The 21,492-nt window shown below is 40.5% G+C and overlaps 3 protein-coding genes across 6 annotated transcripts; 1 reads left to right on the top strand and 2 right to left on the bottom strand.

The window, feature by feature from the left end:
- Positions 1-672: 672 nt before the first annotated feature.
- Positions 673-8,543, bottom strand: LOC120635485. Of its 3 annotated transcripts, XM_039906509.1 has the most exons (6): positions 8,089-8,543; positions 1,930-2,034; positions 1,703-1,848; positions 1,330-1,541; positions 1,132-1,199; positions 673-768 (listed from the first exon to the last, which is right to left on the bottom strand). In XM_039906509.1, exons 2-5 carry the CDS (start codon positions 1,992-1,994, stop codon positions 1,155-1,157), a joined length of 468 nt encoding a protein of 155 aa, XP_039762443.1. In that variant the 5' UTR covers positions 1,995-2,034; positions 8,089-8,543; the 3' UTR covers positions 673-768; positions 1,132-1,154. The 3 variants fall into 3 exon arrangements, 2 of the variants coding, with proteins under 2 accessions (XP_039762443.1, XP_039762444.1); XR_005659285.1 differs by having other exon boundaries at positions 1,132-1,541; XM_039906510.1 differs by lacking the exons at positions 673-768; positions 1,132-1,199; positions 1,330-1,541; positions 1,703-1,848; positions 1,930-2,034 and adding an exon at positions 7,826-8,006 and having other exon boundaries at positions 8,089-8,158; positions 8,253-8,543.
- On the bottom strand, positions 3,582-6,400 carry LOC120635483 (protein ANTAGONIST OF LIKE HETEROCHROMATIN PROTEIN 1-like). Of its 2 annotated transcripts, XM_039906507.1 has the most exons (3): positions 5,826-6,400; positions 4,648-4,804; positions 3,582-4,519 (listed from the first exon to the last, which is right to left on the bottom strand). In XM_039906507.1, the coding sequence occupies exons 1-3, from the start codon at positions 6,134-6,136 to the stop codon at positions 4,469-4,471; spliced, it is 519 nt and encodes a 172-aa protein (XP_039762441.1). In that variant the 5' UTR covers positions 6,137-6,400; the 3' UTR covers positions 3,582-4,468. The 2 variants fall into 2 exon arrangements, with proteins under 2 accessions (XP_039762441.1, XP_039762440.1); XM_039906506.1 differs by having other exon boundaries at positions 3,582-4,804.
- Positions 8,544-16,346: 7,803 nt separating the features above from the next.
- Positions 16,347-21,280, top strand: LOC120635060 (uncharacterized protein K02A2.6-like). The gene is made up of 3 exons (XM_039905963.1): positions 16,347-19,842; positions 20,113-20,289; positions 20,868-21,280. Exons 1-3 carry the CDS (start codon positions 16,347-16,349, stop codon positions 21,278-21,280), a joined length of 4,086 nt encoding a protein of 1,361 aa, XP_039761897.1.
- Positions 21,281-21,492: the final 212 nt, after the last annotated feature.

Here is a 21,492-nt window from a genome sequence, read left to right as displayed (position 1 = left end):
TAAGGTTAATATTGGTTGGATTTTCAGGTGACAGTGGTTATCCTCTTAGGAAAACGATGATGACCCCAATTTTGAATACCATAGAGGGGACACCACAGCACCGCTTTTATGTGAAACATGTCACTGCACGTAATACAGTTGAGCGCTGTATAGGTGTATTGAAAGCACGTTTTAGGTAAAGTTAATAAAATTCTGTCTGAAATAGTATGTTATTTTAATAGTTTCTACTCTATTGTAATGTATCATTATAGCAAAGGGTCTAAACTGCTAAAATAAGGTAAATAGTTTTATTGCCAAATATTTTTCAGATGTTTGCTTGGAGCACGTGCTTTACATTATGATCCTATCTCTGCAGGCAAGATTGTTAATGCATGTTGTGTTTTGCACAACATAGCAAACAAAATGAAAGCACCTGTGCCTCTGCTGACACCTGAGGAAACTCTTCTTCTGCAACAGGTATTAAATTTTTGTGTTTATTAAAATTCTTTCTATGAGGGAGACATTTAATATAAAACAGAGTTTCAAGACAATGAACAATCTATTTATTTACTTATTCAATTTAGTGCATAACAGAGAAAAATGGTTTACAAAAGGCAGACTTCATGCTATAAGTATGATTATTAAACAATAACTTTTGTAATTCAGGATGAACAGAATTCGAGAGCAGAGTTGGAAAGTTCTATTGAAGGACTCAATTCACAGAGACATCAACGAGTGAATCAGGGTCTTCTTGAAGGTCGGTCACTGCAGCAGGCTCTTGTCAACCAACTGTGGAGAAATGCATAAATTATTAGTATGTTTAAAGGGTCAAATCTCGTATTTAGTCTTATAATTGTGTATAAGATTGAACAAGTATAAAAATGATATTTAACTTCATAGCGAAATATTATTAATTGATTGAAATTGATCTAAACCTAATGAAAACATTATGTACACTTCATAAGTGCCTATGACATATATACATAAATAAAAAGAAATTTAATTTGAATCAAATCATAATTACTGTGATTGTCTCCTCAATTGAAAATAAAATTACAAAAATATATTATTGTTTTAATAATTTGATTTTACCCAATATTTGTTAATGTTTTTCAAATTTGATTGAACTAAGATGAAATTAACAAATTTTACCTGACACAAAAGATTTATTTTCTTCAGTCTGACTCTGAATCTGATGTCAAAACGATCTTCCTACGTTTCTGGAAAAATAATTAGAACTTTTACATTACCACTAATTGTTTTTAAAAATAAATCTCTCCGACCTCGCTGACCCAAGTATATATGGCCAATGGCCATTTTGGGTTTAATTGAACAAAATAAAAAAAGAACCTTCTTTGATGAAGCTGAGGCAAAGATGCCAATCATGTCCCCAATTTTTTCTATGGCTGCAGCCAGCCTACTGGAAGATTCATTGGTAACTTGTCCTAATCTATCAATGGCTGCAGCCAAGTTATTAGTGGCCTGAGCATGTGCCAAAGTGGCCTCGGCATTCTTGGCCTCTATTTCTAGGAGTTTGGCTTGAGAATCTTTTAAAGCTCTATCTGTAAATAAAAAGGTAATATTTCTAAATCTCTGATGCCCTCTTACACACTCCAAAGAACAATAAATTATATTAATAATATTTTATGTCTTAAGTTACAAATACATTATTAGTTGCTATTATCTTTCAGACAGCTAATAGAAAAGTAACTACATGAACAACCTTCTGTTGGGTAATATCTTGGACGACGTTTCCTTGATTGTTGGCTAGATTTTTTTAAAGGCGGAGTCCGAATGATGGATGGTGTTTGTTCTTCATCTAACTCAAAATTATTAATATTCTGCTCTATCAACGGTTCATGGTCTAAGCTAAAAAATGTACATTAGTATGATTATTATTGCAGACATTTCCATACATGTATATAAGTTGCCTGCTGATAAATTATATACCTTATTACTTGTGATTCTGCATTATATGCAGAATCAACATTATTGGTGTCACTACCAGGCACCATATCTGCACTAGCTGATGTGACACAATAACTGTCTAATATCCTGTAAAAATAAAATAGTATGTAGTAGATGATTCAGTGAAGATCAAAGGAAATATTGTTAAAACAAAAGGTTAGTAAAGTTTATAACCACTCACGAATAAGAATGATTTGCAGGATTTGCGCTAGCAACAACTTCCACAGCAGGCAATGATATAATTGGCTATTTAACAAAAACCATGCAGTTAGAGAAGTTATAAAATGAATAAAAAATATATATATAGAGTGCAACAAAACATGACATAGCACAAAACAAGAAGTTGGGGTGCAGTGATGCAAACAACCATTCAAATATTATTATTATGTTATAAAGCTTACAGATGGTTGGTTCCACGAGAAACGAGAAACGAGATCGACTTCATCATGTCGACCAAACGGCATGTATTCAATGATGTCTCTGTGATCAACCGGGTTAAAACCGGAAGTGATCACCGTATGGTAAGAGGCACATTGAGTATAAACGTTCAACTTGAAAGAGTCAGACTGGTGAAGTCTACACTCCGGCCTACTCGTGCCCATATTCAAAACCCCGAGAGCTTTCAACTAGAACTACAGAACCGGTTCGGTTGCCTAGCAGATTGCGACACTGTGGACGATTTGAACAACAGGCTGGTGGAAACTGTCCAAACAGTCGGGTCCAAATTCTACAAGGCCCACCGTAGAAACAAGGCCAATAGGTTCTCAACCAATACACTCAAGCTTATGACGGAGAGGCAAGAGATGAGACTACAGTCTATAGCAGACGCGTCCGCTTACCGGCGGATTAATAGGCAGATCTCTAAATCACAGACTCGTGATATGCGGCACTTCAATACAGAGCGTATTAAAAATGCCATCGAGCAAAACAGAGGCTCTAAAGTGTTCGCTAGAGATCTGTCTATCGGTCAGAGCCAGTTGATGCGACTGAAGACCAATAATGGTAGTCTTGTCTCTTCCAAACCTGAGATCTTGGGTGAGGTTGAGAACTTTTATGGACAGTTGTACACCACAGTACAGACGCCTGTTGAAGATTTGGCTAAGGATCCTAGAGCCAAATTAACTCGACACTATACCGAAGATATCCCAGACGTCAGCCTATACGAGATTAGTGTGGCTCTCAAGCAGCTTAAGGGTCCGTTCACACAGACCGGCTCGGAGAGGAGAGCAGATTTTTATCACGTTGGAAACAGTGTTTTGAGTGATTGTAGTAAAGTTTATTTTTGCATTTGCACCTTTTTTGTCATTAAAAATGCCTGAACGCGCTTCGTGTGAAGTAATAAAAGGAGCCGACCGGCTCCGCTTGCGTGCTCTTTCTCGCTCGCGCAGCCGATCGGCTCTGATTGCGTGCTCTTTCTCGCTTGCGCAGCCTGTCGGCTCCGATTGCGTGCTCTTTCTCGCTCGCGCAGCCGATGGGCTCCGATTGCGTGCTCTTTCTCTATCGCGTAGCCGATCGGCTCCGATTGCGTGCCCGCTGCGGCCGCGCCGACCGCCATTTTGATAGCAACATTTGAACGTAATAGTTGTGCGTACTTGTACGAAAAGATGAATGATGAAAAATTAATAATACTCGTGTCAAAATATGAGTGTTTATTTGACATAACCAAGCCATCATATAGCGATCGGATAATGAAAGACAATGCATGGGAGGAAATTAGCAAATGTCTCGGAATAAGTGGTAAGTAAGGTTTTCATTGTTTTACACCTACCCCCAGATACTCAAACGAATTTTAAAGCAAGGGCTTCTTAAACTCGTGCTGCGACGTGTTAGATTCAAAGTCAAAATAGGAATAACATGAGTTTAAATGCGCCCTTACTTTAAAAACTCGTTTGAGTATCTGATCGTTAGAATATACTTATGTAGTAGACAATTTTTATTAAATATAACTTAAGAAACTCGCGTAGCCACTTGATCTTGCCAATCTAAAGCACCACTTGATGAAAAATAATCCTTAAATTTATTCCTTGTGGTTAGAACTGCGTCGCTATTAGAACTGTTTTCATTATTATTGTCTGTTATTGCTGTTAATAAATTTATATTGCTGTGAAATTCATTCTCTTGTCCTGGCGTCCGATTTTCTATTAAAAAATTATGTAAACATGTAGTTGCTAATATAATTAAATCACAGTACTTCGGCTGAATTTTCATTCGTTTTTGATAAATTTCAAATCTTTGAGTTAGCATTCCAAATGCACATTCTACGACTTTTCTTGCCCTGCTTAAACGCAGATTAAATACTTTTTTTGATAATTCTGTTCTTGCTTGTTCTCTTGGATACGGCCGCAATATATTATTGCTCAAAGGAAATGCCTCGTCTCCTATAAAAACATGTGGTAAGCTTTCAGTGGTACTAGGTAGAGGTTTATTTGGGGGCAGCTTTAACTTATTGGTGTTGAGTTTTTTCCAAAATTTTGAATTCTGTAAAATTCCGCCGTCGCTATTTTTACCATATGATCCGACATCAACAATTAAAAAACTGTATTTCGCGTCGACCACAGCTAGTAACACTGTACTGAAAAAGTTTTTATAATTATAGTATAAGCTTCCACTATTATCTGGTGCCTGTATATTGACATGCTTTCCGTCTATAGCGCCCAAACAGTTAGGAAAATTCCAAATATTAAAGAAATCACGTGAAACCTTTTCCCACATTTCTTCATCTGGCATCTGCATAACTATGGGCATCAAAACATCACAAATTACTCTGATTGTCTCATGAATAATTGAATGAACTGTAGAAATTCCCATTCGAAAATTAAATGACAAGTTTTTGAAACTGCAACCAGTGATGAGGAATCTGTAAAAATAAAACAAACACACAAAATAGAAATATAAGACTGCCGTACCAAAACGAACTATAAAATAAAAAAGAGTTATGTTATTAATTTTTCATTTCTGTTCTTTCCAGTGACGCAGTGCCAGGATCGTTGGAAGAAACTGCGAGATAACTTCAGAAAAGCCTATTATAACCGAAAAGGCAAGAGTGGCGATGGTGCAACTACGTCCAAATTGATAAAATTTGAAAAAGAACTTTCTTTTATAATACCATTTTTTCGCAATCGAAACCAAATATCTAATGTAACATTATCATCGGATGATTCAGAGCCTGGCACACCAATACCACCACCATCGACATCATCTAAACGTTCTGACCATTCTGAAGTTGAATCGCTTGCAAGTACTTCTGGCTCGAAAAGAGACCACGCTTAAGCAAAGATGTTGCTACGGTTTTCGAAGAGTATCTTGAAGAAAAAAGAAATACTACACCCCGTGACAAGGCATTACGTAATTTTTTTTTGTCTATGTCAGATACAGTGGAAACATTCCCAAAAGAAGTCCAAGCACGAATTAAAAGGCGCGTGTTTAACATTGTTAATGAAGCTGAATTAAGTCTGTATGAAAATAGTACAGATTTGAATTATTCTTTGTCTATAAATTCACCGCCATCGACTAATCAATCTACTTACCTAGTGTCAAACGAAACCTATATTCCTCAAAACTATCCAGATCAGACTACTTACGGGTACAATACCAGCACACAAAATACAAAATAATAAACAATCAAAAACAATAATAATTATAATAATAATAATTAAACACACACAAATCTGTACTATTTAATTACATTTCATTAACGTAAATAATGCTTAATAAATGGAGGGCTGTGATTTTGTGATCTATTTAGATGTTTGTGTTATTTAACATGATTAGTATAAGTAATTTACATTTCATTAACGTAAACAATGCTTAATAAATGGAGGGCTGTGATTTTGTGATCTAAATAACATGATTAGTATAAATAATTGTTTTTTATTTACCTTAAAGTTACCGTTAACCTTTCTTCGGCTGTAATGGTGCAACGATAATTTGTAGTCTTTTTTGTTATATGTACTCTTAACAAATCTGTCAATTTCAAAAATTGCCAATATTCCATACGATAATACTCATAAAATTTTAGGCTATCTCTCTTCAATTCCTCGAAAATGGTGTGAAACTCCCCATGGATTAGTCTGTTTTTCCAAATATGTTTTACCCATATTTGTTTCCGCTTGCGCTTACGTTTCCTATGTTCTATTTCAAGTAATCTTGCTAACAAATATATTTCTTCGTCGGAGCTATCTAAATCCATGTTTCGAAAAGCACACGTTAACACACCGAAAACAAAACTTAGACTGCGCGGAATACTGGCACTGCCTTTGTAGTGTATCCACCCGACTCCGAGCGCATCCGACCGGCTCCGAGCACATCCAACCGCACCCGCTTTCAGATCTCTTCCAGCCGGTCGATGTGAAATAGTTGGCGGCTCCGCTCCGGCCAATTCCAAGCGTATACGACCCGGTCTGTGTGAAAAGAAAAAAGCAGGCCGATGCTCTCCGAGCCGGTCTGTGTGAACGGACCCTAAAAATGGCAAGGCGCCGGGTGATGACGGAATAACGGCAGAACTCCTGAAGGCAGGTGGAAAACCGATACTGAAAGTCCTTCAGCGATTGTTTGATTCCGTTATTCACCAAGGCACAACGCCAGAGGCATGGCACAGGAGTGTGGTGGTTCTGTTCTTCAAAAAAGGTGATAATACCTTGTTGAAGAATTACAGACCCATCTCGCTGCTGAGTCATATCTACAAGCTGTTTTCGAGAGTCATTACGAATCGTCTCGCTCGTAGGTTTGATGACTTCCAGCCTCCCGAACAAGCCGGTTTCCGTAAGGGCTTTAGTACCATAGACCACATTCATACGCTGCGGCAGGTTATACAGAAGACTGAAGAGTATAACCGGCCACTTTGCTTAGCGTTTGTGGACTATGAAAAAGCCTTTGATTCGGTGGAAACTTGGGCTGTGTTTAGGTCACTGCAGAGATGCCGAATTGACTACCGGTATATCCAAGTGTTGCAGTGTTTGTACAAAAACGCCACTATGTCAGTTCGTATACAGGATCAGACTACGAGACCAATCCAATTGCAGCGAGGCGTGCGACAGGGAGATGTTATCTCCCCGAATTTATTTACCGCTGCGTTGGAGGACGTCTTTAAGCTTCTGGAATGGAACGGACTTGGCATCAACATTAACGGCGAGTACATCACTCAACTTCGGTTTGCCGACGATGTAGTCATAATGGCAGAGACTCTGGGAGACCTAAATACGATGCTCGATGGCCTCAGCAGAGCTTCTCAACAGGTTGGCCTACGAATGAACATGAGCAAGACGAAGATTATGTCTAATGCTCATGTTCCGCTTCAACCAGTAATCGTTGAGAACACTGCACTCGAAATTGTTGACGAATACGTATACCTAGGACACACGATCCAGTTAGGTAGGTCCAATTTCGAGAAGGAGGTGAACCGCCGAATCCAACTCGGATGGGCAGCGTTCGGGAAACTCCGTGCCATCTTTTCGTCAGAAATCCCTCAGTGCCTGAAGACGAAAGTTTTCGAACAGTGCGTGTTGCTAGTGATGACCTATGGCTCTGAAACATGGTCGTTAACTATGGGCCTCATAAGAAGGCTTAGAGTCACTCAGCGGGCGATGGAGAGAGCTATGCTAGGAGTATCTCTACGCGATCGAATCAGAAATGTGGAGATTCGTAGAAGAACCAAAGTTACCGACATAGCTCAACGAGTCGCGAAGCTTAAGTGGCAATGGGCCGGGCACATAGTTCGGAGAAAGGATGGACGTTGGGGTCCCAAGGTGCTGGAATGGCAGCCCCGTACTGGTAAGCGCAGCGTTGGTCGACCCCCAACGAGGTGGACAGACGACATTAAGCGCGTCGCAGGTAGCCGTTGGATCCAAGCGGCTCAGAATCGTGGAACTTGGAACTCCCTACAAAAGACCTATGTCCAGCAGTGGACGTCTATCGGTTGATGTGATGATGATGATGATGAAAGCTTACAGATAGTGGGTTATGACGGACACCAGCTAATGGCTCCCCAATATCCCGTCCTATTATGTCATAGAGCCGTTCCTGTAGCGGGGTTAATTTTATATTTTTGGCAGGGCCACCACCTTAAATGTGCAATTAAATAAAAACAAAATGCATGTTTGATGACAAAGTGAAACCAATTGCCGAAAATAATCAATTACTTACCTGTAGCGCTCAGTTCTCGCTTTTTTAATTTAATTTTTTTAACCAATTTGCACTTATATTCATTATAAAACTAAAAAAAAAGAACAGCATTAAAGTAGTGTTTAGACTTTATATCATAGTTAGAAAAATATCAAACATAGACGGTGCAAGTTTTCATTACTTACGGCTCGCCATTCCATGGGAGATTTATTGGGGCAATCTGCCCCGACTGAATTTAAAATCTGAGCGCACTCCACCCAACGCCGCTTTGCGAAGCTGCGCCCTTCACTTGTGCGGCTGCAATGGCCGAGCGCTAGCTCTGGCTGGCTCTCTAAGAAGTCGAGAAGCGCCGAAATTTGTTGTATGATAACCATTTTCGTGTTCACTTTTGTAATATATTTGAAATATATCAACAGCACGAAACGCAGGTTAACAAGATAAAATTTTAATGTGACAGTTACAGATTAAATATAATTATTTTTGACATTACGTCTTCTTACGGCACACAAAATATTTGTTTTTTTGGATTCTTTCGATTGTTTTACCAAATGTGATACAAAGTTCGTCTTTAGATAGGAAATCAATAACATTTAAAAATATTTCTAATCAAAAATTCGCTTAATTGGACATTATTAATTAATGGTAGTATTTTAATTTTACTTCTCAAACACAGTTTGACCAAATGGCAACACTGATTCTCTTTCTACCACAATGCAATTATCATCCAATTACAATCCAATTGCAAGACCATTGTGAATTTAGTAGACTAGCGACTTTGGGCACAATGATAATTGGATTGCAATGGAATGGTGTCATAATGACAAATCTTGTAAAATAGCAGACTTGGGGCCCTGGAAACCGGGGAGCCTTAAGTGGTACACAGACGGCTCCAAGTCGGGTAGTAACGTAGGATGTGGAATATTTGAAGAGACCACCAGGGTAGGGCTCCAACGTAACCTGGGTGTCTACGCCTTAGAGATGGTCGTTTTTGTAAAAACGTTTTTGAACAACGATGCCAGTACTCGATGCCGGCATCCGATGCCAATATATTGAAAAACGGATGCCGATGCCGATGCGATGCCCGCAACGAGTGCGGTACCGTGCCGAGCGAGACAGGTGACCACGCAACGGAGAACGGGCGCGACGGCGCATCGGTACTCACTACTCGGCACCGACCGACAACGCCGCGCACCAAAATCCAAATCGAAGATGTCCGACGACGTATCTCTCGCTCGCTCACTCTCGGTACGATCGGTGATTGAGACATTGACATTACGTTACTAGAAGCGACATCAAATTTTATCTAATGTATGAACTAAATTTAAATTTTATGAATACTGGTATTTTTAATTCTATTTTTAGCGATCCTTTGAGTAATTCGGCTGTTAAAGTATATAGATTTGCTAGTGATTCTCTCAAATTGATATAGTTATATAGGTAGTTCATTTTGTATATTGTATTTATAGTTGTATATTGTATTTTGTATTGTATTATTATAATTGTAATATTTTGTGTGTACCGATGGGGCTGACATGAAGGTCACCTTCAAAAGTCCCTTATTAAATTATGAGAATTAAATTTTATCTGGAAAGAGCAGTTTTACCTATCTAGTATCTACTCTATCACCTCACAACCAGTGCTGGCTTTAATTATGGTGCAGGATGTGCAACACACACAGGCGCAGGAACTTAGGGGGCGCCGCGCCGAGCCGCGCTTGCTTGCTTCCCGACATCATTTAAAATTGCACCATTTTTTGCACCTGAATTTCCTTTCACTGGTGAAAATATAACTGTAAGTCAAACAGTTTTCTTGTATTGTAAGTATTCCATTTTGGCCGCACGTATACTAGAGGGTGCCAAGATATTGATTGCACACGGGCGCTACATGGGCTAGAGCCGCCTTTGCTCACAACAAGATTACAAACGCATCTACTATTACGACACTTTCATATCATCCTAAGTTTATTTAAGTCATATGACTTAAGGAGGTACTTATCTTTTTTTTTCGTTATATCCTCAAATTATTCTTGCAAGATGCATAAAATGTAGCTACTTATTTTTTTAAACTGCACTTGCGCATTGATTTATTATACCATTCCTATTTCATTGCGCTCACGTCTCTTCTTGTGAACGCGAGATCTATGGAGTAGAAAGAGCGCCACTTGTTCAAGGTTGAGTTTGTTTTGATTTTGTTTTGTGATTAATTCATTGCGCGCGAAATTTTAGAGTGAAACTTATTATTTAAACTTTTATTTGTGTTTCTTTTATAATTAACTAATTGATCATGCCACGAAGAGAAGGAAACCCATGTTGGGATCATTTCGACAAAAAAGATGAGACTTTCGGGATCTGTAAGTACTGTAGTCAGTGCATCAATTATAAATCTACAACAGGAAACTTAAGGTCACATTTAAAAAAAAAGCACCCCCATATTCTGGCATCCTCATATTCTATAAGTCAATCAGCACCACCTCAACCTGCACAAATACAAGCAATAGAAATGCAAGCAATAGCAATACCGGACTTCCCTTCAACGTCTGCGAGCGCGGAGCCGCCATCGTCTTTAATTTCTGATAGATTTACTGTTCCTCCTAGACAACGCCGACAAAACACAATAAATTCCTATATAAAAAAACCGGTATCACAAGAAATGAAAAAAAAAATTGACAGAGACTTGCTCGATTTATTTATTGATGACATGCAGCCATTCAGCATAGTGGAAGACAAAGGGTTCCAAAAGTTACTATCATGGATTCCTGGTTACATACCGCCATCAAGGAAGACAATATCAAACTCATTAATTCCCGCATTACATGAAAAAATATTGAATGAATGCCGAGATATATTAAATACAGAAGCGGTAACTGCATGTATAACAACTGACTGTTGGACCTCCAATAACAATGACAGTTTCATTGCAGTTACCGCCCACTACATTTCACCAAAGTTCAAATTTAAGTCCATATTATTAGAATGCAAAGGATGTCCCGGCAGTCACACAAGTGACCACCTTGCACAGCAAATTAAAGGCATTATTCTCGAATGTAATCTACTGAACAAAGTAAATTTCGCAGTGTCTGATAATGCACACAATGTTTGCAATGCAATAATAACCCAATTAAAATGGAAGCATTATGGTTGTTTTGCACACTCCCTTAATTTGATTGTAAAAGAAGCCGTCATACCAATCCAAGTCACGATCGAAAAAGTAAAAAAAATTGTCGCACATTTTAAACGTAGCACCCAAGCCACTGAAAAACTGATGAAGTATCAAAGCAACCACTTGGGAATGGAGCAGCCAAAAAAGCTGATCATGGATGTAGCCACAAGATGGAACTCTACTTACCTCATGGTAAAAAGGTTTATGGAGCTCAGTGAGGCAGTCAAAGCCACTATAGCAGTTATAAATAGAGATTGGCCAATCGTGACGGAAGAAGAGTGGACAAACCTTGAGTTGTTGGTAAGTGTTTTAGCACCTTTTGAAGAAATTACTTCTACTTTGAGTGGTCAGAACTATGTGACTGGGGGACTAGCAATAGTTTTAAGTAATAGCCTTCAAGATATTTGCCAAGAAATGCTTCAAAACAGACGTTACATAGACGCTGAGGTGATACAAAACGTTTTATTAAAATAGAAATGGGGCCTCGATACGCGATTCCAGAATATTGAACAGAGCAAGTCTCTAGCCTTGTGCACGCTGTTGGACCCTCGCTTTAAGTTAGAGATGTTTAAATCTGATACCAACAAAAATGCCATTAAAGAACATTGCCACGAGCTGATGGCAGGTATTTTGTCAAGACAGGTCCCAATCCTAAATACAGTACAAGTAGCGCCTAATGCAACTGTTTCTGGATCGAGTGTGTGGAATAAAGTAGACAGTCAGTTAAACAAAACTAGAGTGCCAGGGACGCCATTATCCAAAGCGATCAGGGAGATGCGCTTGTACTTGGATGACGAAATTTTGCCCCGGCAAGGCGTGGACGGGAAGTGGAACGATCCCAGTGAATGGTGGCTTCGTCATTCCAAAATATACCCGACGTTGGCAGAAATATACCGTTCCAGGTGCAATATTGTGATAACTTCTGTGCCATGCGAACGGATATTCTCCAAAGCCGGGTATATTTTGAATGAACGAAGAACTCGGCTTTCAAGTTCCAAATTAGAAAAATTGGTTTTTCTCAATGTGAACTCCAATTTTGTTAAAAATAAAGACTAATATTAACTACTTTTTGTTTATTTTTTAACCTTTACTTCTGTCTCAACTAAATATTATAATGACGAAAGTGAATCAGAATCAGAAAATATATTTTTTATTGCACACTGTTCGTCCGCGTGGATTTAGTTTTTAAAAATCCCGCGGGAGCTCTTTAATTTTCCGGGGTAAAAAGTAGCCTATGCCACTCTCCAGGTCCCCATCCTATACCCATGCAAAAAATCACGTCGATCCGTAGCTCTGTTGCAGCATGATTGAAAGACAAACCAACAAATAAACGATAGTGTGTTATTCCAGCTTAAGATGAGCCGTACTTTCAAAGTTTCCTGTACATAACGGGGTTCAAGTTATTTTGGTCCTAGTACTGAGGATTATGATGTCTATAATTTCTGAACTACTAAACTGATGACATTGAAATAATTACAGGACAATCTTTTTTTATTGGAAAGAAAATACCGTAAGTATTTTCTTTCCAATAAAAAAGAATGAATGAAATCGGAGTATGCGTTAATGAATTACAACTAAATATATATTTTGACTTTCATCCCCTCTCCCAAGGGAACCGTGCAGAATTTCGGGATAAAAAGTATTCTATGTTTTACCTCGTAGTATGAACTTAAATCATACAAAGTTTCATTTAAATCCGTCCAGTAGTTTCAGTGTGATGCGCAGCCAAGATACAGACAGAGTGACAGACAGACAAAAAATTCAAAATTTTGGGCTCAGTATCGATCGATAATAAAGCATCCTCCAATTAAATTTTTTAAAATATATTTAATGTACAGAATTCGTTCCGTTACAGTTTTATTATATGTATATAGATAGATAGATAAAATAAAATACACAGTGAGTTTGTTTATAACTTTTGGTATTTAGCTTAGGTACAAGTAGAAGTAGTTTCGTTAAATAATAGGCATCAAATCAAATGTTATCATTATGGTACCGTTGCCGAGTATCGATACGCAGACTTCAGTCAGCAATCAACATCTAATCTTGGTAAATTCCGTTGTCGAATCGATGCCAAAAAAACGATGCCGGCATCGGATGCGGCTTACTTAGAAACGATGCGCATCGTTGACAAAATATTACGAAAACGCCCATCTCTAGACATGTATCTAATAATATGTATTTTGTATTTCAGTTGACGTTGAAACGTGTTGGCCGTTGACGAGCGTCCTGGAACGCCGTTGACGAGCGTCCTGGAACGCCGTTGCCTCCTTCTGTGAGAAGGTCATGACGCAGAAGGAGGCAGCACAACGGCGGCGGGTGGAGGACGCAGTCGCGGATCCTCTCCGTCGCTGAAGAGCGGGTCGCAGGCGACGTACTCAAGAGCGCCACCTGCCACCCTAACGAGGAGCCTCGGGCGACAGATTTGAGGTATCTGTCGCCCGACGAGACACGTTCTCGAGTCGGGAGGCGCACCGAATGTTCCTGGTATGCCTCTGACGGAGTTTGGAGACCTTGAAAAGGTCCTCCTGTGGAGGGTCTGCCTCGGCAGTCGCCGCTGGCTGGGATGCGCTGTTTCCGGAGGGGATGCATAAACGCATTTCCCAGTTAAAAAAAAAAAAAGGCCGTTGACGAGCAACGAAATAGTTGATTTTATCAATGATTTGGACTCGGATGATGAAGTGACAGGCTTAGATATATATATTGACCCGGCGATGGATTAGTTTCAGACTCTGATTCCGGTGATGAGGTAAATGTAAGTTTTGAGAACTTATCCTGTAGACAACTATTGGCACCTGCCAAACTTGTACTTCACGGTGTTAATAGCGATACTGACAGTGTGTTCGAGCAAGAAGATGATCTTCCGCTTTCAGGATACCGAGCAAGACGACACCGAACATCGGATATGCCTTCGTCGAGTCGATCACGACAGCCACAAAGCCGTAAGTGGGTAAAACGAGACACGTATAAAGCATGAAGAGTGGATTGCTCGCCCTCCAAGATCAGTGATGACCATATCAGATGCGTCGGACCCCATAAATGTCTTCGAATTATTTTTAAGTCAAGAAGTTATATTTACATTGTTCGTCACACAGTTATTTATGCAGTAGAGAGAGGAAATATGGCATTTACCTTGTCTGATGACTAAATATATTGCTTAATTGGCATTCTCATATTGACAGGCATGACGACGTATGTATTGGAAAAGTAATGGGGATACCCACAATTTGTTGATAGCCACAATCCATGTAGCGAAACCGGTGTAACGAACGATACTACGAAGATATAAATTTCTCTGTTTATATTGACAATTTCTTCACAGGGTTACCTTTGATTTCTGAAATGAAGGAACAAAATGTTCTAGTGAGGGAAACAGTACGAGACAACAGAACTGAGAAGTGTCCTTTGAAAGAAGTCAAGTTATGCAAAAAAGAAGAGCGAGGCCATCACAGCTGTCGTTTGGATGGAAACAACGGTATTTGTGCTGTATGCTGGCCTGACAACAGTGTCGTGACGTTGTTATCCAGTGAGTATGGGTGACACCTCTGCGTACAGCAAGTAGGTACTCAGCTGCACAAAAAGCAAGAGTGGAAGTGCCACAACCTGACGTTGTTTATCAATATAATCGCGTCATGGGTGGAGTAGACCGTTTGGATGCTAATTTCGGCACTTACAGAATTGCAATAAGAGGCAAAAATGGTACATTCCAATAATATTCTGGCTTATTGATGTGGCTGTAAACAATGCAACACTCATTGCACGTGAATTTCGCAATGATGTAGACACGCTGGAATTTCGGCGTAGTATTGCCCGAACTTTACTCCAATAGTACGGAATTGATAAGCGGCGGTCAGGTCCTTCTAAAAATGTTCCGAGCACTGTTCCTTCTTCAGTGCGAAAATTTATTGCTGAGCAAATGATCGGCAGAGCACCAAGTCGACTCCGTTGTGCTACATGCCAAATGTTTTATTACGTTCCATTCCTAAATTTTAAGTAATTAATTATATTTCACGTTGGCACAGCTGTCCAACTGTGTATCTGTCGTGTGCCACTGACTGTCCAAAGCTTACAGTTTTTTTGTTAACATAACATAATATTATCTAAAATCATAATATAAAATAAATAAAAAGAAAAAAGGCCGTTGTTTATTTATTCACAGCAAATGTTCCGTATATGCCCAATGTTTCGTTTTCGAACACTAAAGAAAAAGGTACTTCTCTAATACTGACCTTTATCAAATTAGTTATTTATGTTAATAACGACCTATTAGCACAAACGTATCCAAAATTTACAAGAATCTGAAGTCCTAAATAGTTCTGGGCCTATAAAGGGAACTAGATCGTTTTCGAATCAAGGAGTATATATCGGTTAAGCATGCGTCATGCGCACACACCACAATACAAAGCCGCGTTTCTCCACAAAAAAAAATTACATTTTGAAAGACAAAAAGCCTATTTTACCTACAACAACTAAACCAAAAACTATGCCAAAAACTCCATTAAAATATTGTATCGATTCAAAAAGATGTCGCCGTTTGGTAATACTGACCATTTAAGTAATACTAATAGGTTAAATTACCATTTCTTAACACTTTTCGGTAGCTCTGTCGTCCCATTAGAGATATCAAATAAATACTTGCAAAACGAAAGATGTTCTTAAAAATTATTCTTGAAGTTATACTAGCGCGTTAGGGTAAAAAATGATGAAAGTAAATTTTTATGATCGCGCGCACACAGTCTCAAAAAACCGACACCCTGGAGTTAGCTGTAATCAACAATATTTTTAGTTTTCAAAAAAATAGGTTTACAGTGTAACCTTTCAATTTTCAAAAATCGGTGATTTAATTGATTAAATTGTACAAAAATCTCAACTTTTAACGTTAAGTGAAACTTGGTGGTCCGATAATGAGATAACCAGAAAATGCGTAATAATAAAACGTTCAATGCATTTGTAGTATATATGTGGGTAGTTTGATAATGAATGTTAATCTTAAAAACTAAGTGTGTGTAACTAGCCATTTTGAAATAAACAATTGCTCGGACTACGCGTTGTTATTTCCCAAGTATATTACAGTGGCGCAGTCGGTATAGTTTTTTTTTGTGAAATTCAGGGCGTGCAAGATGTCGGTGGGACGGTTAGGCGAATTTAACCTTAGTTCGGGGACGTGGACAACGTACATTGAAAGGATGGAGCAATATTTTCTGGCAAACGATGTAAAAGTTAATTTACAAGTGCCTACTTTGCTCGCCTGTGTCGGTGACGCAACATACGAGCTAATGGTGGATTTGTGTTCGCCGAGGAAGCCCGGCGAGATGAAATTCAGTGAACTCGTCCAACTGGTTAAAAAGCATATCCAGCCTACGCCATCTGTTCTCGCTGAGAGGTATAAATTTCGGAAACGAACACAGACTGTGAACGAAACGGTTGCCCAGTTTGCAGCAGCTTTGAAACATTTGGCCAGAGATTGTGAATTTAAAGATAACCTTGAAGAGAATTTACGAGACCAGTTCGTATGTGGCTTGTCAAGTGAATCTACGCGGCAAAGATTGTTCTGCGAGGACAGCGTGACCTTCACGGTAGCCTTCAAAAAGGCTGTGGCGCTGGAGGCGGCGGCTAATGACGCGGCGGTAGTCGAGCAACAGGCAGCAGAGGGCGCGGTGCACGCGGTACAAGCGCGTGGCGCGCGGGCAGCTGTGGCCGTCAGGGGCGCAGCTCCACGATGGCGCGGCGAGGCTTCGAGCAGCAGGGTCCGGTATTCCGGCGGTTATACTAATAATAGGGATCGTCCAATAAAACTATTGTGTGCGTGTTGTGGGAGCAGAGAACACACCAGACTAACATGTAAATATGCAGATTGGACCTGTAGAATCTGTTTGAAACCCGGACACCTGAAGCGGGTCTGTCCAAATGTAAGCAAGAAACCAGAGGGTCAGGTTCTTCGATTGGATACGGCGCGATCGGGAGTGCTGAATGGATGTGATGACATCAGCAGTGAACATGCGAGCTCGGCCGGGGAGTATGATGACGAGGGGACCGGCGGGCCAAGTGGATTATACATGGTGCAGCTTACGGGGAGTGAGCCCGTCATGGCCGAGGTTACCGTGGCGAAGAGACGGCTGACTATGCATGTGGATACCGGTTCGCCTATATCGTGTATAGGCAACAAAATGTATACGGAACTGTTTTCGGATTACCGGTTACAAGATAACAGTTATAAGTTAAAGAGTTACGACGGAAGCGTTATTAAGTGTATCGGCTATATTAAAGTGCCAGTGAGTTACGGTCCTATCAGTGAAAATCTAAATTTATATATTATACAAAACGGAGGGGTACCCCTGCTAGGTCGTGAATGGCTTACGAAGTTGTCTTTGAGTGTAATAGTGCCTAAATCGGTCCTAGCCATCAATAATGATAAACGTGATAATGTCGGGGGCGTATTCGATAAGACTAGGTTCATGAGTAAGTACCCAGCAGTGTTCAGCGGCAAGCTGGGCTGCCTGCGCAGCCAACGCGCCACGTTGCGCGTGCGCGCCGGCGCGGCGCCCGTGTTTCGCCGCGCACGCCCTCTGCCGCTGGCGCTGCGCGCGGACGTCGACGCCGAGCTACAGCGCATGCAGGCCGCAGGTATCATACAGCCCGTACCCTCCTCAGACTGGGCCTCGTGTTTGGTAGTTGTGCTCAAAAATAATGGCGCATTAAGGATTTGTGGCGATTACAAAAGTACGATCAATCCTATGCTAGAAATTGATAAATATCCGCTTCCTAGGTCCGAGGTATTATTCAATAACTTAAACGGTGGCAAAAGATTTACTAAGATCGATTTATCTGAGGCGTATAGCCAAGTAACCTTAGATGAATCAAAGAAATATACAGTTGTTAACACCCACCGGGGACTATATGTTTACAATAGACTAGTATACGGGTTAGCCTCGGCTCCGTCCATTTTCCAGCGCATTATGGAGCAATTGGTGGTAGGTATTCCTAACGTATCTATATTTTTAGATGACATTCTCATTACCGGTAAAACGGAGCACGAACATGTTAGAAATTTACATTCCGTTTTTGAAAGATTGGCAAAGGAGGGGCTCACCGTGCGGCAAGAAAAATGTAATTTTTTTGAAAAGGAAGTAAGCTACTTGGGTTTTATCATATCGGAACACGGGGTTAGGACCGACGATAGAAAGACCGAAGCCGTAGTCAAAGCACCGAAACCGGAAAACATAAATGAGTTGAAATCGTTTCTCGGAATGGTTAACTTTTATGCAAAATTCATTAAAAATATATCGATTTTATTAGCTCCCCTCTATGCATTGCTAAGAAAAGGTGTTGAATGGCAATGGACGGAAGCACAGGACAGGGCGTTCCAGGAGGTTAAGGCCGCATTAACTAGTTGCCCGGTTTTGGTGCATTATGACGAGCGGCTCCCGCTTATCGTGTCGTGCGACGCGAGCGCGCGGGGGGTGGGTGCCGTGTTGTCGCAGCGCGGGGAGGGTGGCGAGCGGCCGGTGTCGTACGCGTCGCGTACGCTGAACTCCGCGGAGTGTAATTATAGTCAAATCCAACGCGAAGCGCTGGCGATTATATTCGCGGTAAAAAAATTCCATACCTACCTGTATGGACGGAGGTTTGTTTTGCGCACCGACCATCAGCCTTTGATAGCTATTTTCGGGTCTAAAAAGGATATCCCTCATATGGCTTCCGGGCGGTTAATCCGATGGGCTATTTTACTGTCCGGTTATCAGTACGATATCGAATACGTACAATCGAAGGCAAACAGCGCCGACGCGTTATCTAGATTACCTATCGATACAGGAGAAGAGAATAACGATGCAAATACGTTTATTAAATTCATAGAAAACAAATTTCCGATTGACTCGAACCAAATTAAAATTGAATCGGGAAAGGATAAATGCATATCTCGGATTTTAGAGTTTGTTAAGACCGGCTGGCCCAAGTCAGGCTTTAAGGAACCGGACCAAGAAATGACCGCATACTGGCGGCGTCGCGAGGAGCTGTATGTGGAGAACGGGTGTCTGATGTGGGGGTGTAGAGTGGTTGTGCCGCGTGCACTTCGGCCAGCGGTTTTGGCTGAGCTGCATGGCTCCCATCTCGGCATGGTCAAATGTAAGGGACTGGCTCTGAAGGGACTTGTGTTTTGGCCGGGGTTAGATAATGACCTGGAGCGAATGTGCTCAGCATGTCGCACGTGTGGAGAGGTTGCGGATTTGCCACCAAAAGCGCCGGTTGTTCCGTGGTCGTGGCCGTCTAATCCATTTGATAGGGTTCACATTGATTTTTTTTCATTTAGAAATATTACGTATCTGATTTTGGTTGACGCTTACTCTAAATGGATAGAAGTTAGCCCTATGTCCACGACGACCGCTTCGAACACGATTTTGAAGTTAAAGGAGATATTTTCGCGATTCGGAATTTGTCGCGTCCTTGTTAGTGATAATGGCCCCCCGTTTTCCAGCGAGGAATTTAAGCTATTTTTGAAAAACAATGGGATCAAACATGTCACCTCCGCCCCGTATCACCCCGCTTCGAACGGAGAAGTTGAAAACGCAGTTCGAACGGTTAAAAGATCCTTAAAGAAGGCGGACGTCGAGAAAATTTGTATTTTTAGTTTTTTACATAGATTTCTTCTGGATTATCGTAATAGTATTCACGGCACAACAGGAGATACACCTGCGAGATTGATGTTCGGGCGGCACCTTAGATCGCGATTAGACTTACTAAAATCGGGAATCGTAGAATCCGTTTCAGATCGCTTACAGCAAAGGGCGCTTGCTAAAGGGGGAACTTTTAGATGTTGGGTAGAAGGGGATAAAGTATGGGCTAAAGATTTTCGTAAGAATAAAAGTTGGTGTTCTGCGATCATTATAGGTAGGAAGAGTCAGAATATGTACGAGGTCGAGACTGTGGAGGGTTTGCGTTGGAATCGGCACACTGATCAATTGCGTTCTAACTCGGCGGTTGACGATCGAGACTCGAGTACACGGGATGGACAGCCGACAGTATCTGCTCAGGCAGCTCTAGCTGACTATGCCATCGCGGGTAATGGTAATAGCGCTATGGATGTTGATGTTGGCGAATCTCATATTGTAACGTCACCCGTTCCGAATAAACGTGACCGACGGCAACCAGTTCGTTTTGGCTTTGATTAAAATAAGTAACTAGTTAGTTGTTAAGATAAGAGAATGTAGTAGCTATTATAATATAAGATAGTTAAGATTTATTTACAAAAAGGGGGGGATAATGTAGTATATATGTGGGTAGTTTGATAATGAATGTTAATCTTAAAAACTAAGTGTGTGTAACTAGCCATTTTGAAATAAACAATTGCTCGGACTACGCGTTGTTATTTCCCAAGTATATTACAGCATTAAATACCTTTTTTCTATTGTTAGTGTCGTTTTCTAAACAAACGTAGAAATAGGCGGAGGATAAAAATTTGGAAAGCTTCTTAAAGAAGTATAACTTCCAACGTGTGTACTTAAGTGCACACATTATATTTCACTAAAATTCTGTACTCAAGAGGACATTTTGAAAACAATTATGAGTAACTAATGCAGCTGACATCAGATAATGGATAGGAATGATTCAATTAACGCTTCTAAGGATCATAACGTTCATTATAGATACCTGTATCGCCAAAATCATTTTTCCTGATGCTTGGAAGCTTGCGAAGGCAGTATCATTGCCGAATCATGATTGCATGAGCTCTGCAGATATTCAGACTTGCGACCAAAAAGCATGCTTCCTGACTAAATACGGATTGACTAAGAATACCGCTATTATGCGTCACATCATCGATGAGCTCGACGTAGGCTCTTCTGCGAAACTCATCTTAAGCCCGCACCCTTGTTTCCCAGGGTACTTTATCTACGACGATAACCTAAACCCCGAACCTAAGCAATCCTCCCGATCGAGATATTCGAAGCGCCTCCGGATTCCGTCATCAAGTAGAGGTAGTGATGCTGAAATTGTACGCGCCATCCAAGACTTAGAAACAAGTTCATCGTCTAAGTGGCCAACGCCCAAAGGTAATTAGCACAATATTATTCCCTTCACAGAATGTTGTGGCATACCAGCTTTTATCCGCACGTCAATGTTCAACAAATCTGCAGCTGATTTTAATGCACTTTTAGTGACAGATAGTATTTTAGAACATATTGTTAAATGTACTATTAATAAATTATAACTCGCACGACATCTATATAAAATGCAAGAATTCGTTCATGGTCCTCTGAAAACTGACCTCGT

This window comes from Pararge aegeria, chromosome 26 (genome assembly GCF_905163445.1).
Source record: "Pararge aegeria chromosome 26, ilParAegt1.1, whole genome shotgun sequence".
NCBI classification, from domain to species: Eukaryota; Metazoa; Arthropoda; class Insecta; order Lepidoptera; family Nymphalidae; genus Pararge; species Pararge aegeria.
This window is presented reverse-complemented; position numbering and strand designations above follow the sequence as displayed.

Coding starts and splice junctions, on each gene's coding strand:
- LOC120635485 (XM_039906509.1), bottom strand. CDS start 1,994: ATGGTGCCTGGTAGTGACACCAATAATGTTGATTCTGCATATAATGCA. Junction 1,849..1,929: donor GCAGAATCACAAGTAATAAG/GTATATAATTTA, acceptor TACATTTTTTAG/CTTAGACCATGAACCGTTGA. Junction 1,200..1,329: donor CCTCAGCTTCATCAAAGAAG/GTTCTTTTTTTA, acceptor TTATTTTTCCAG/AAACGTAGGAAGATCGTTTT.
- LOC120635483 (XM_039906506.1), bottom strand. CDS start 6,136: ATGGATTTAGATAGCTCCGACGAAGAAATATATTTGTTAGCAAGATTA. Junction 4,805..5,825: donor AGGTTAACGGTAACTTTAAG/GTAAATAAAAAA, acceptor TTATTTTTACAG/ATTCCTCATCACTGGTTGCA.
- LOC120635060 (XM_039905963.1), top strand. CDS start 16,347: ATGTCGGTGGGACGGTTAGGCGAATTTAACCTTAGTTCGGGGACGTGG. Junction 19,843..20,112: donor GGCGGACGTCGAGAAAATTT/GTATTTTTAGTT, acceptor CGATCATTATAG/GTAGGAAGAGTCAGAATATG. Junction 20,290..20,867: donor CTATGCCATCGCGGGTAATG/GTAATAGCGCTA, acceptor CGTTCATTATAG/ATACCTGTATCGCCAAAATC.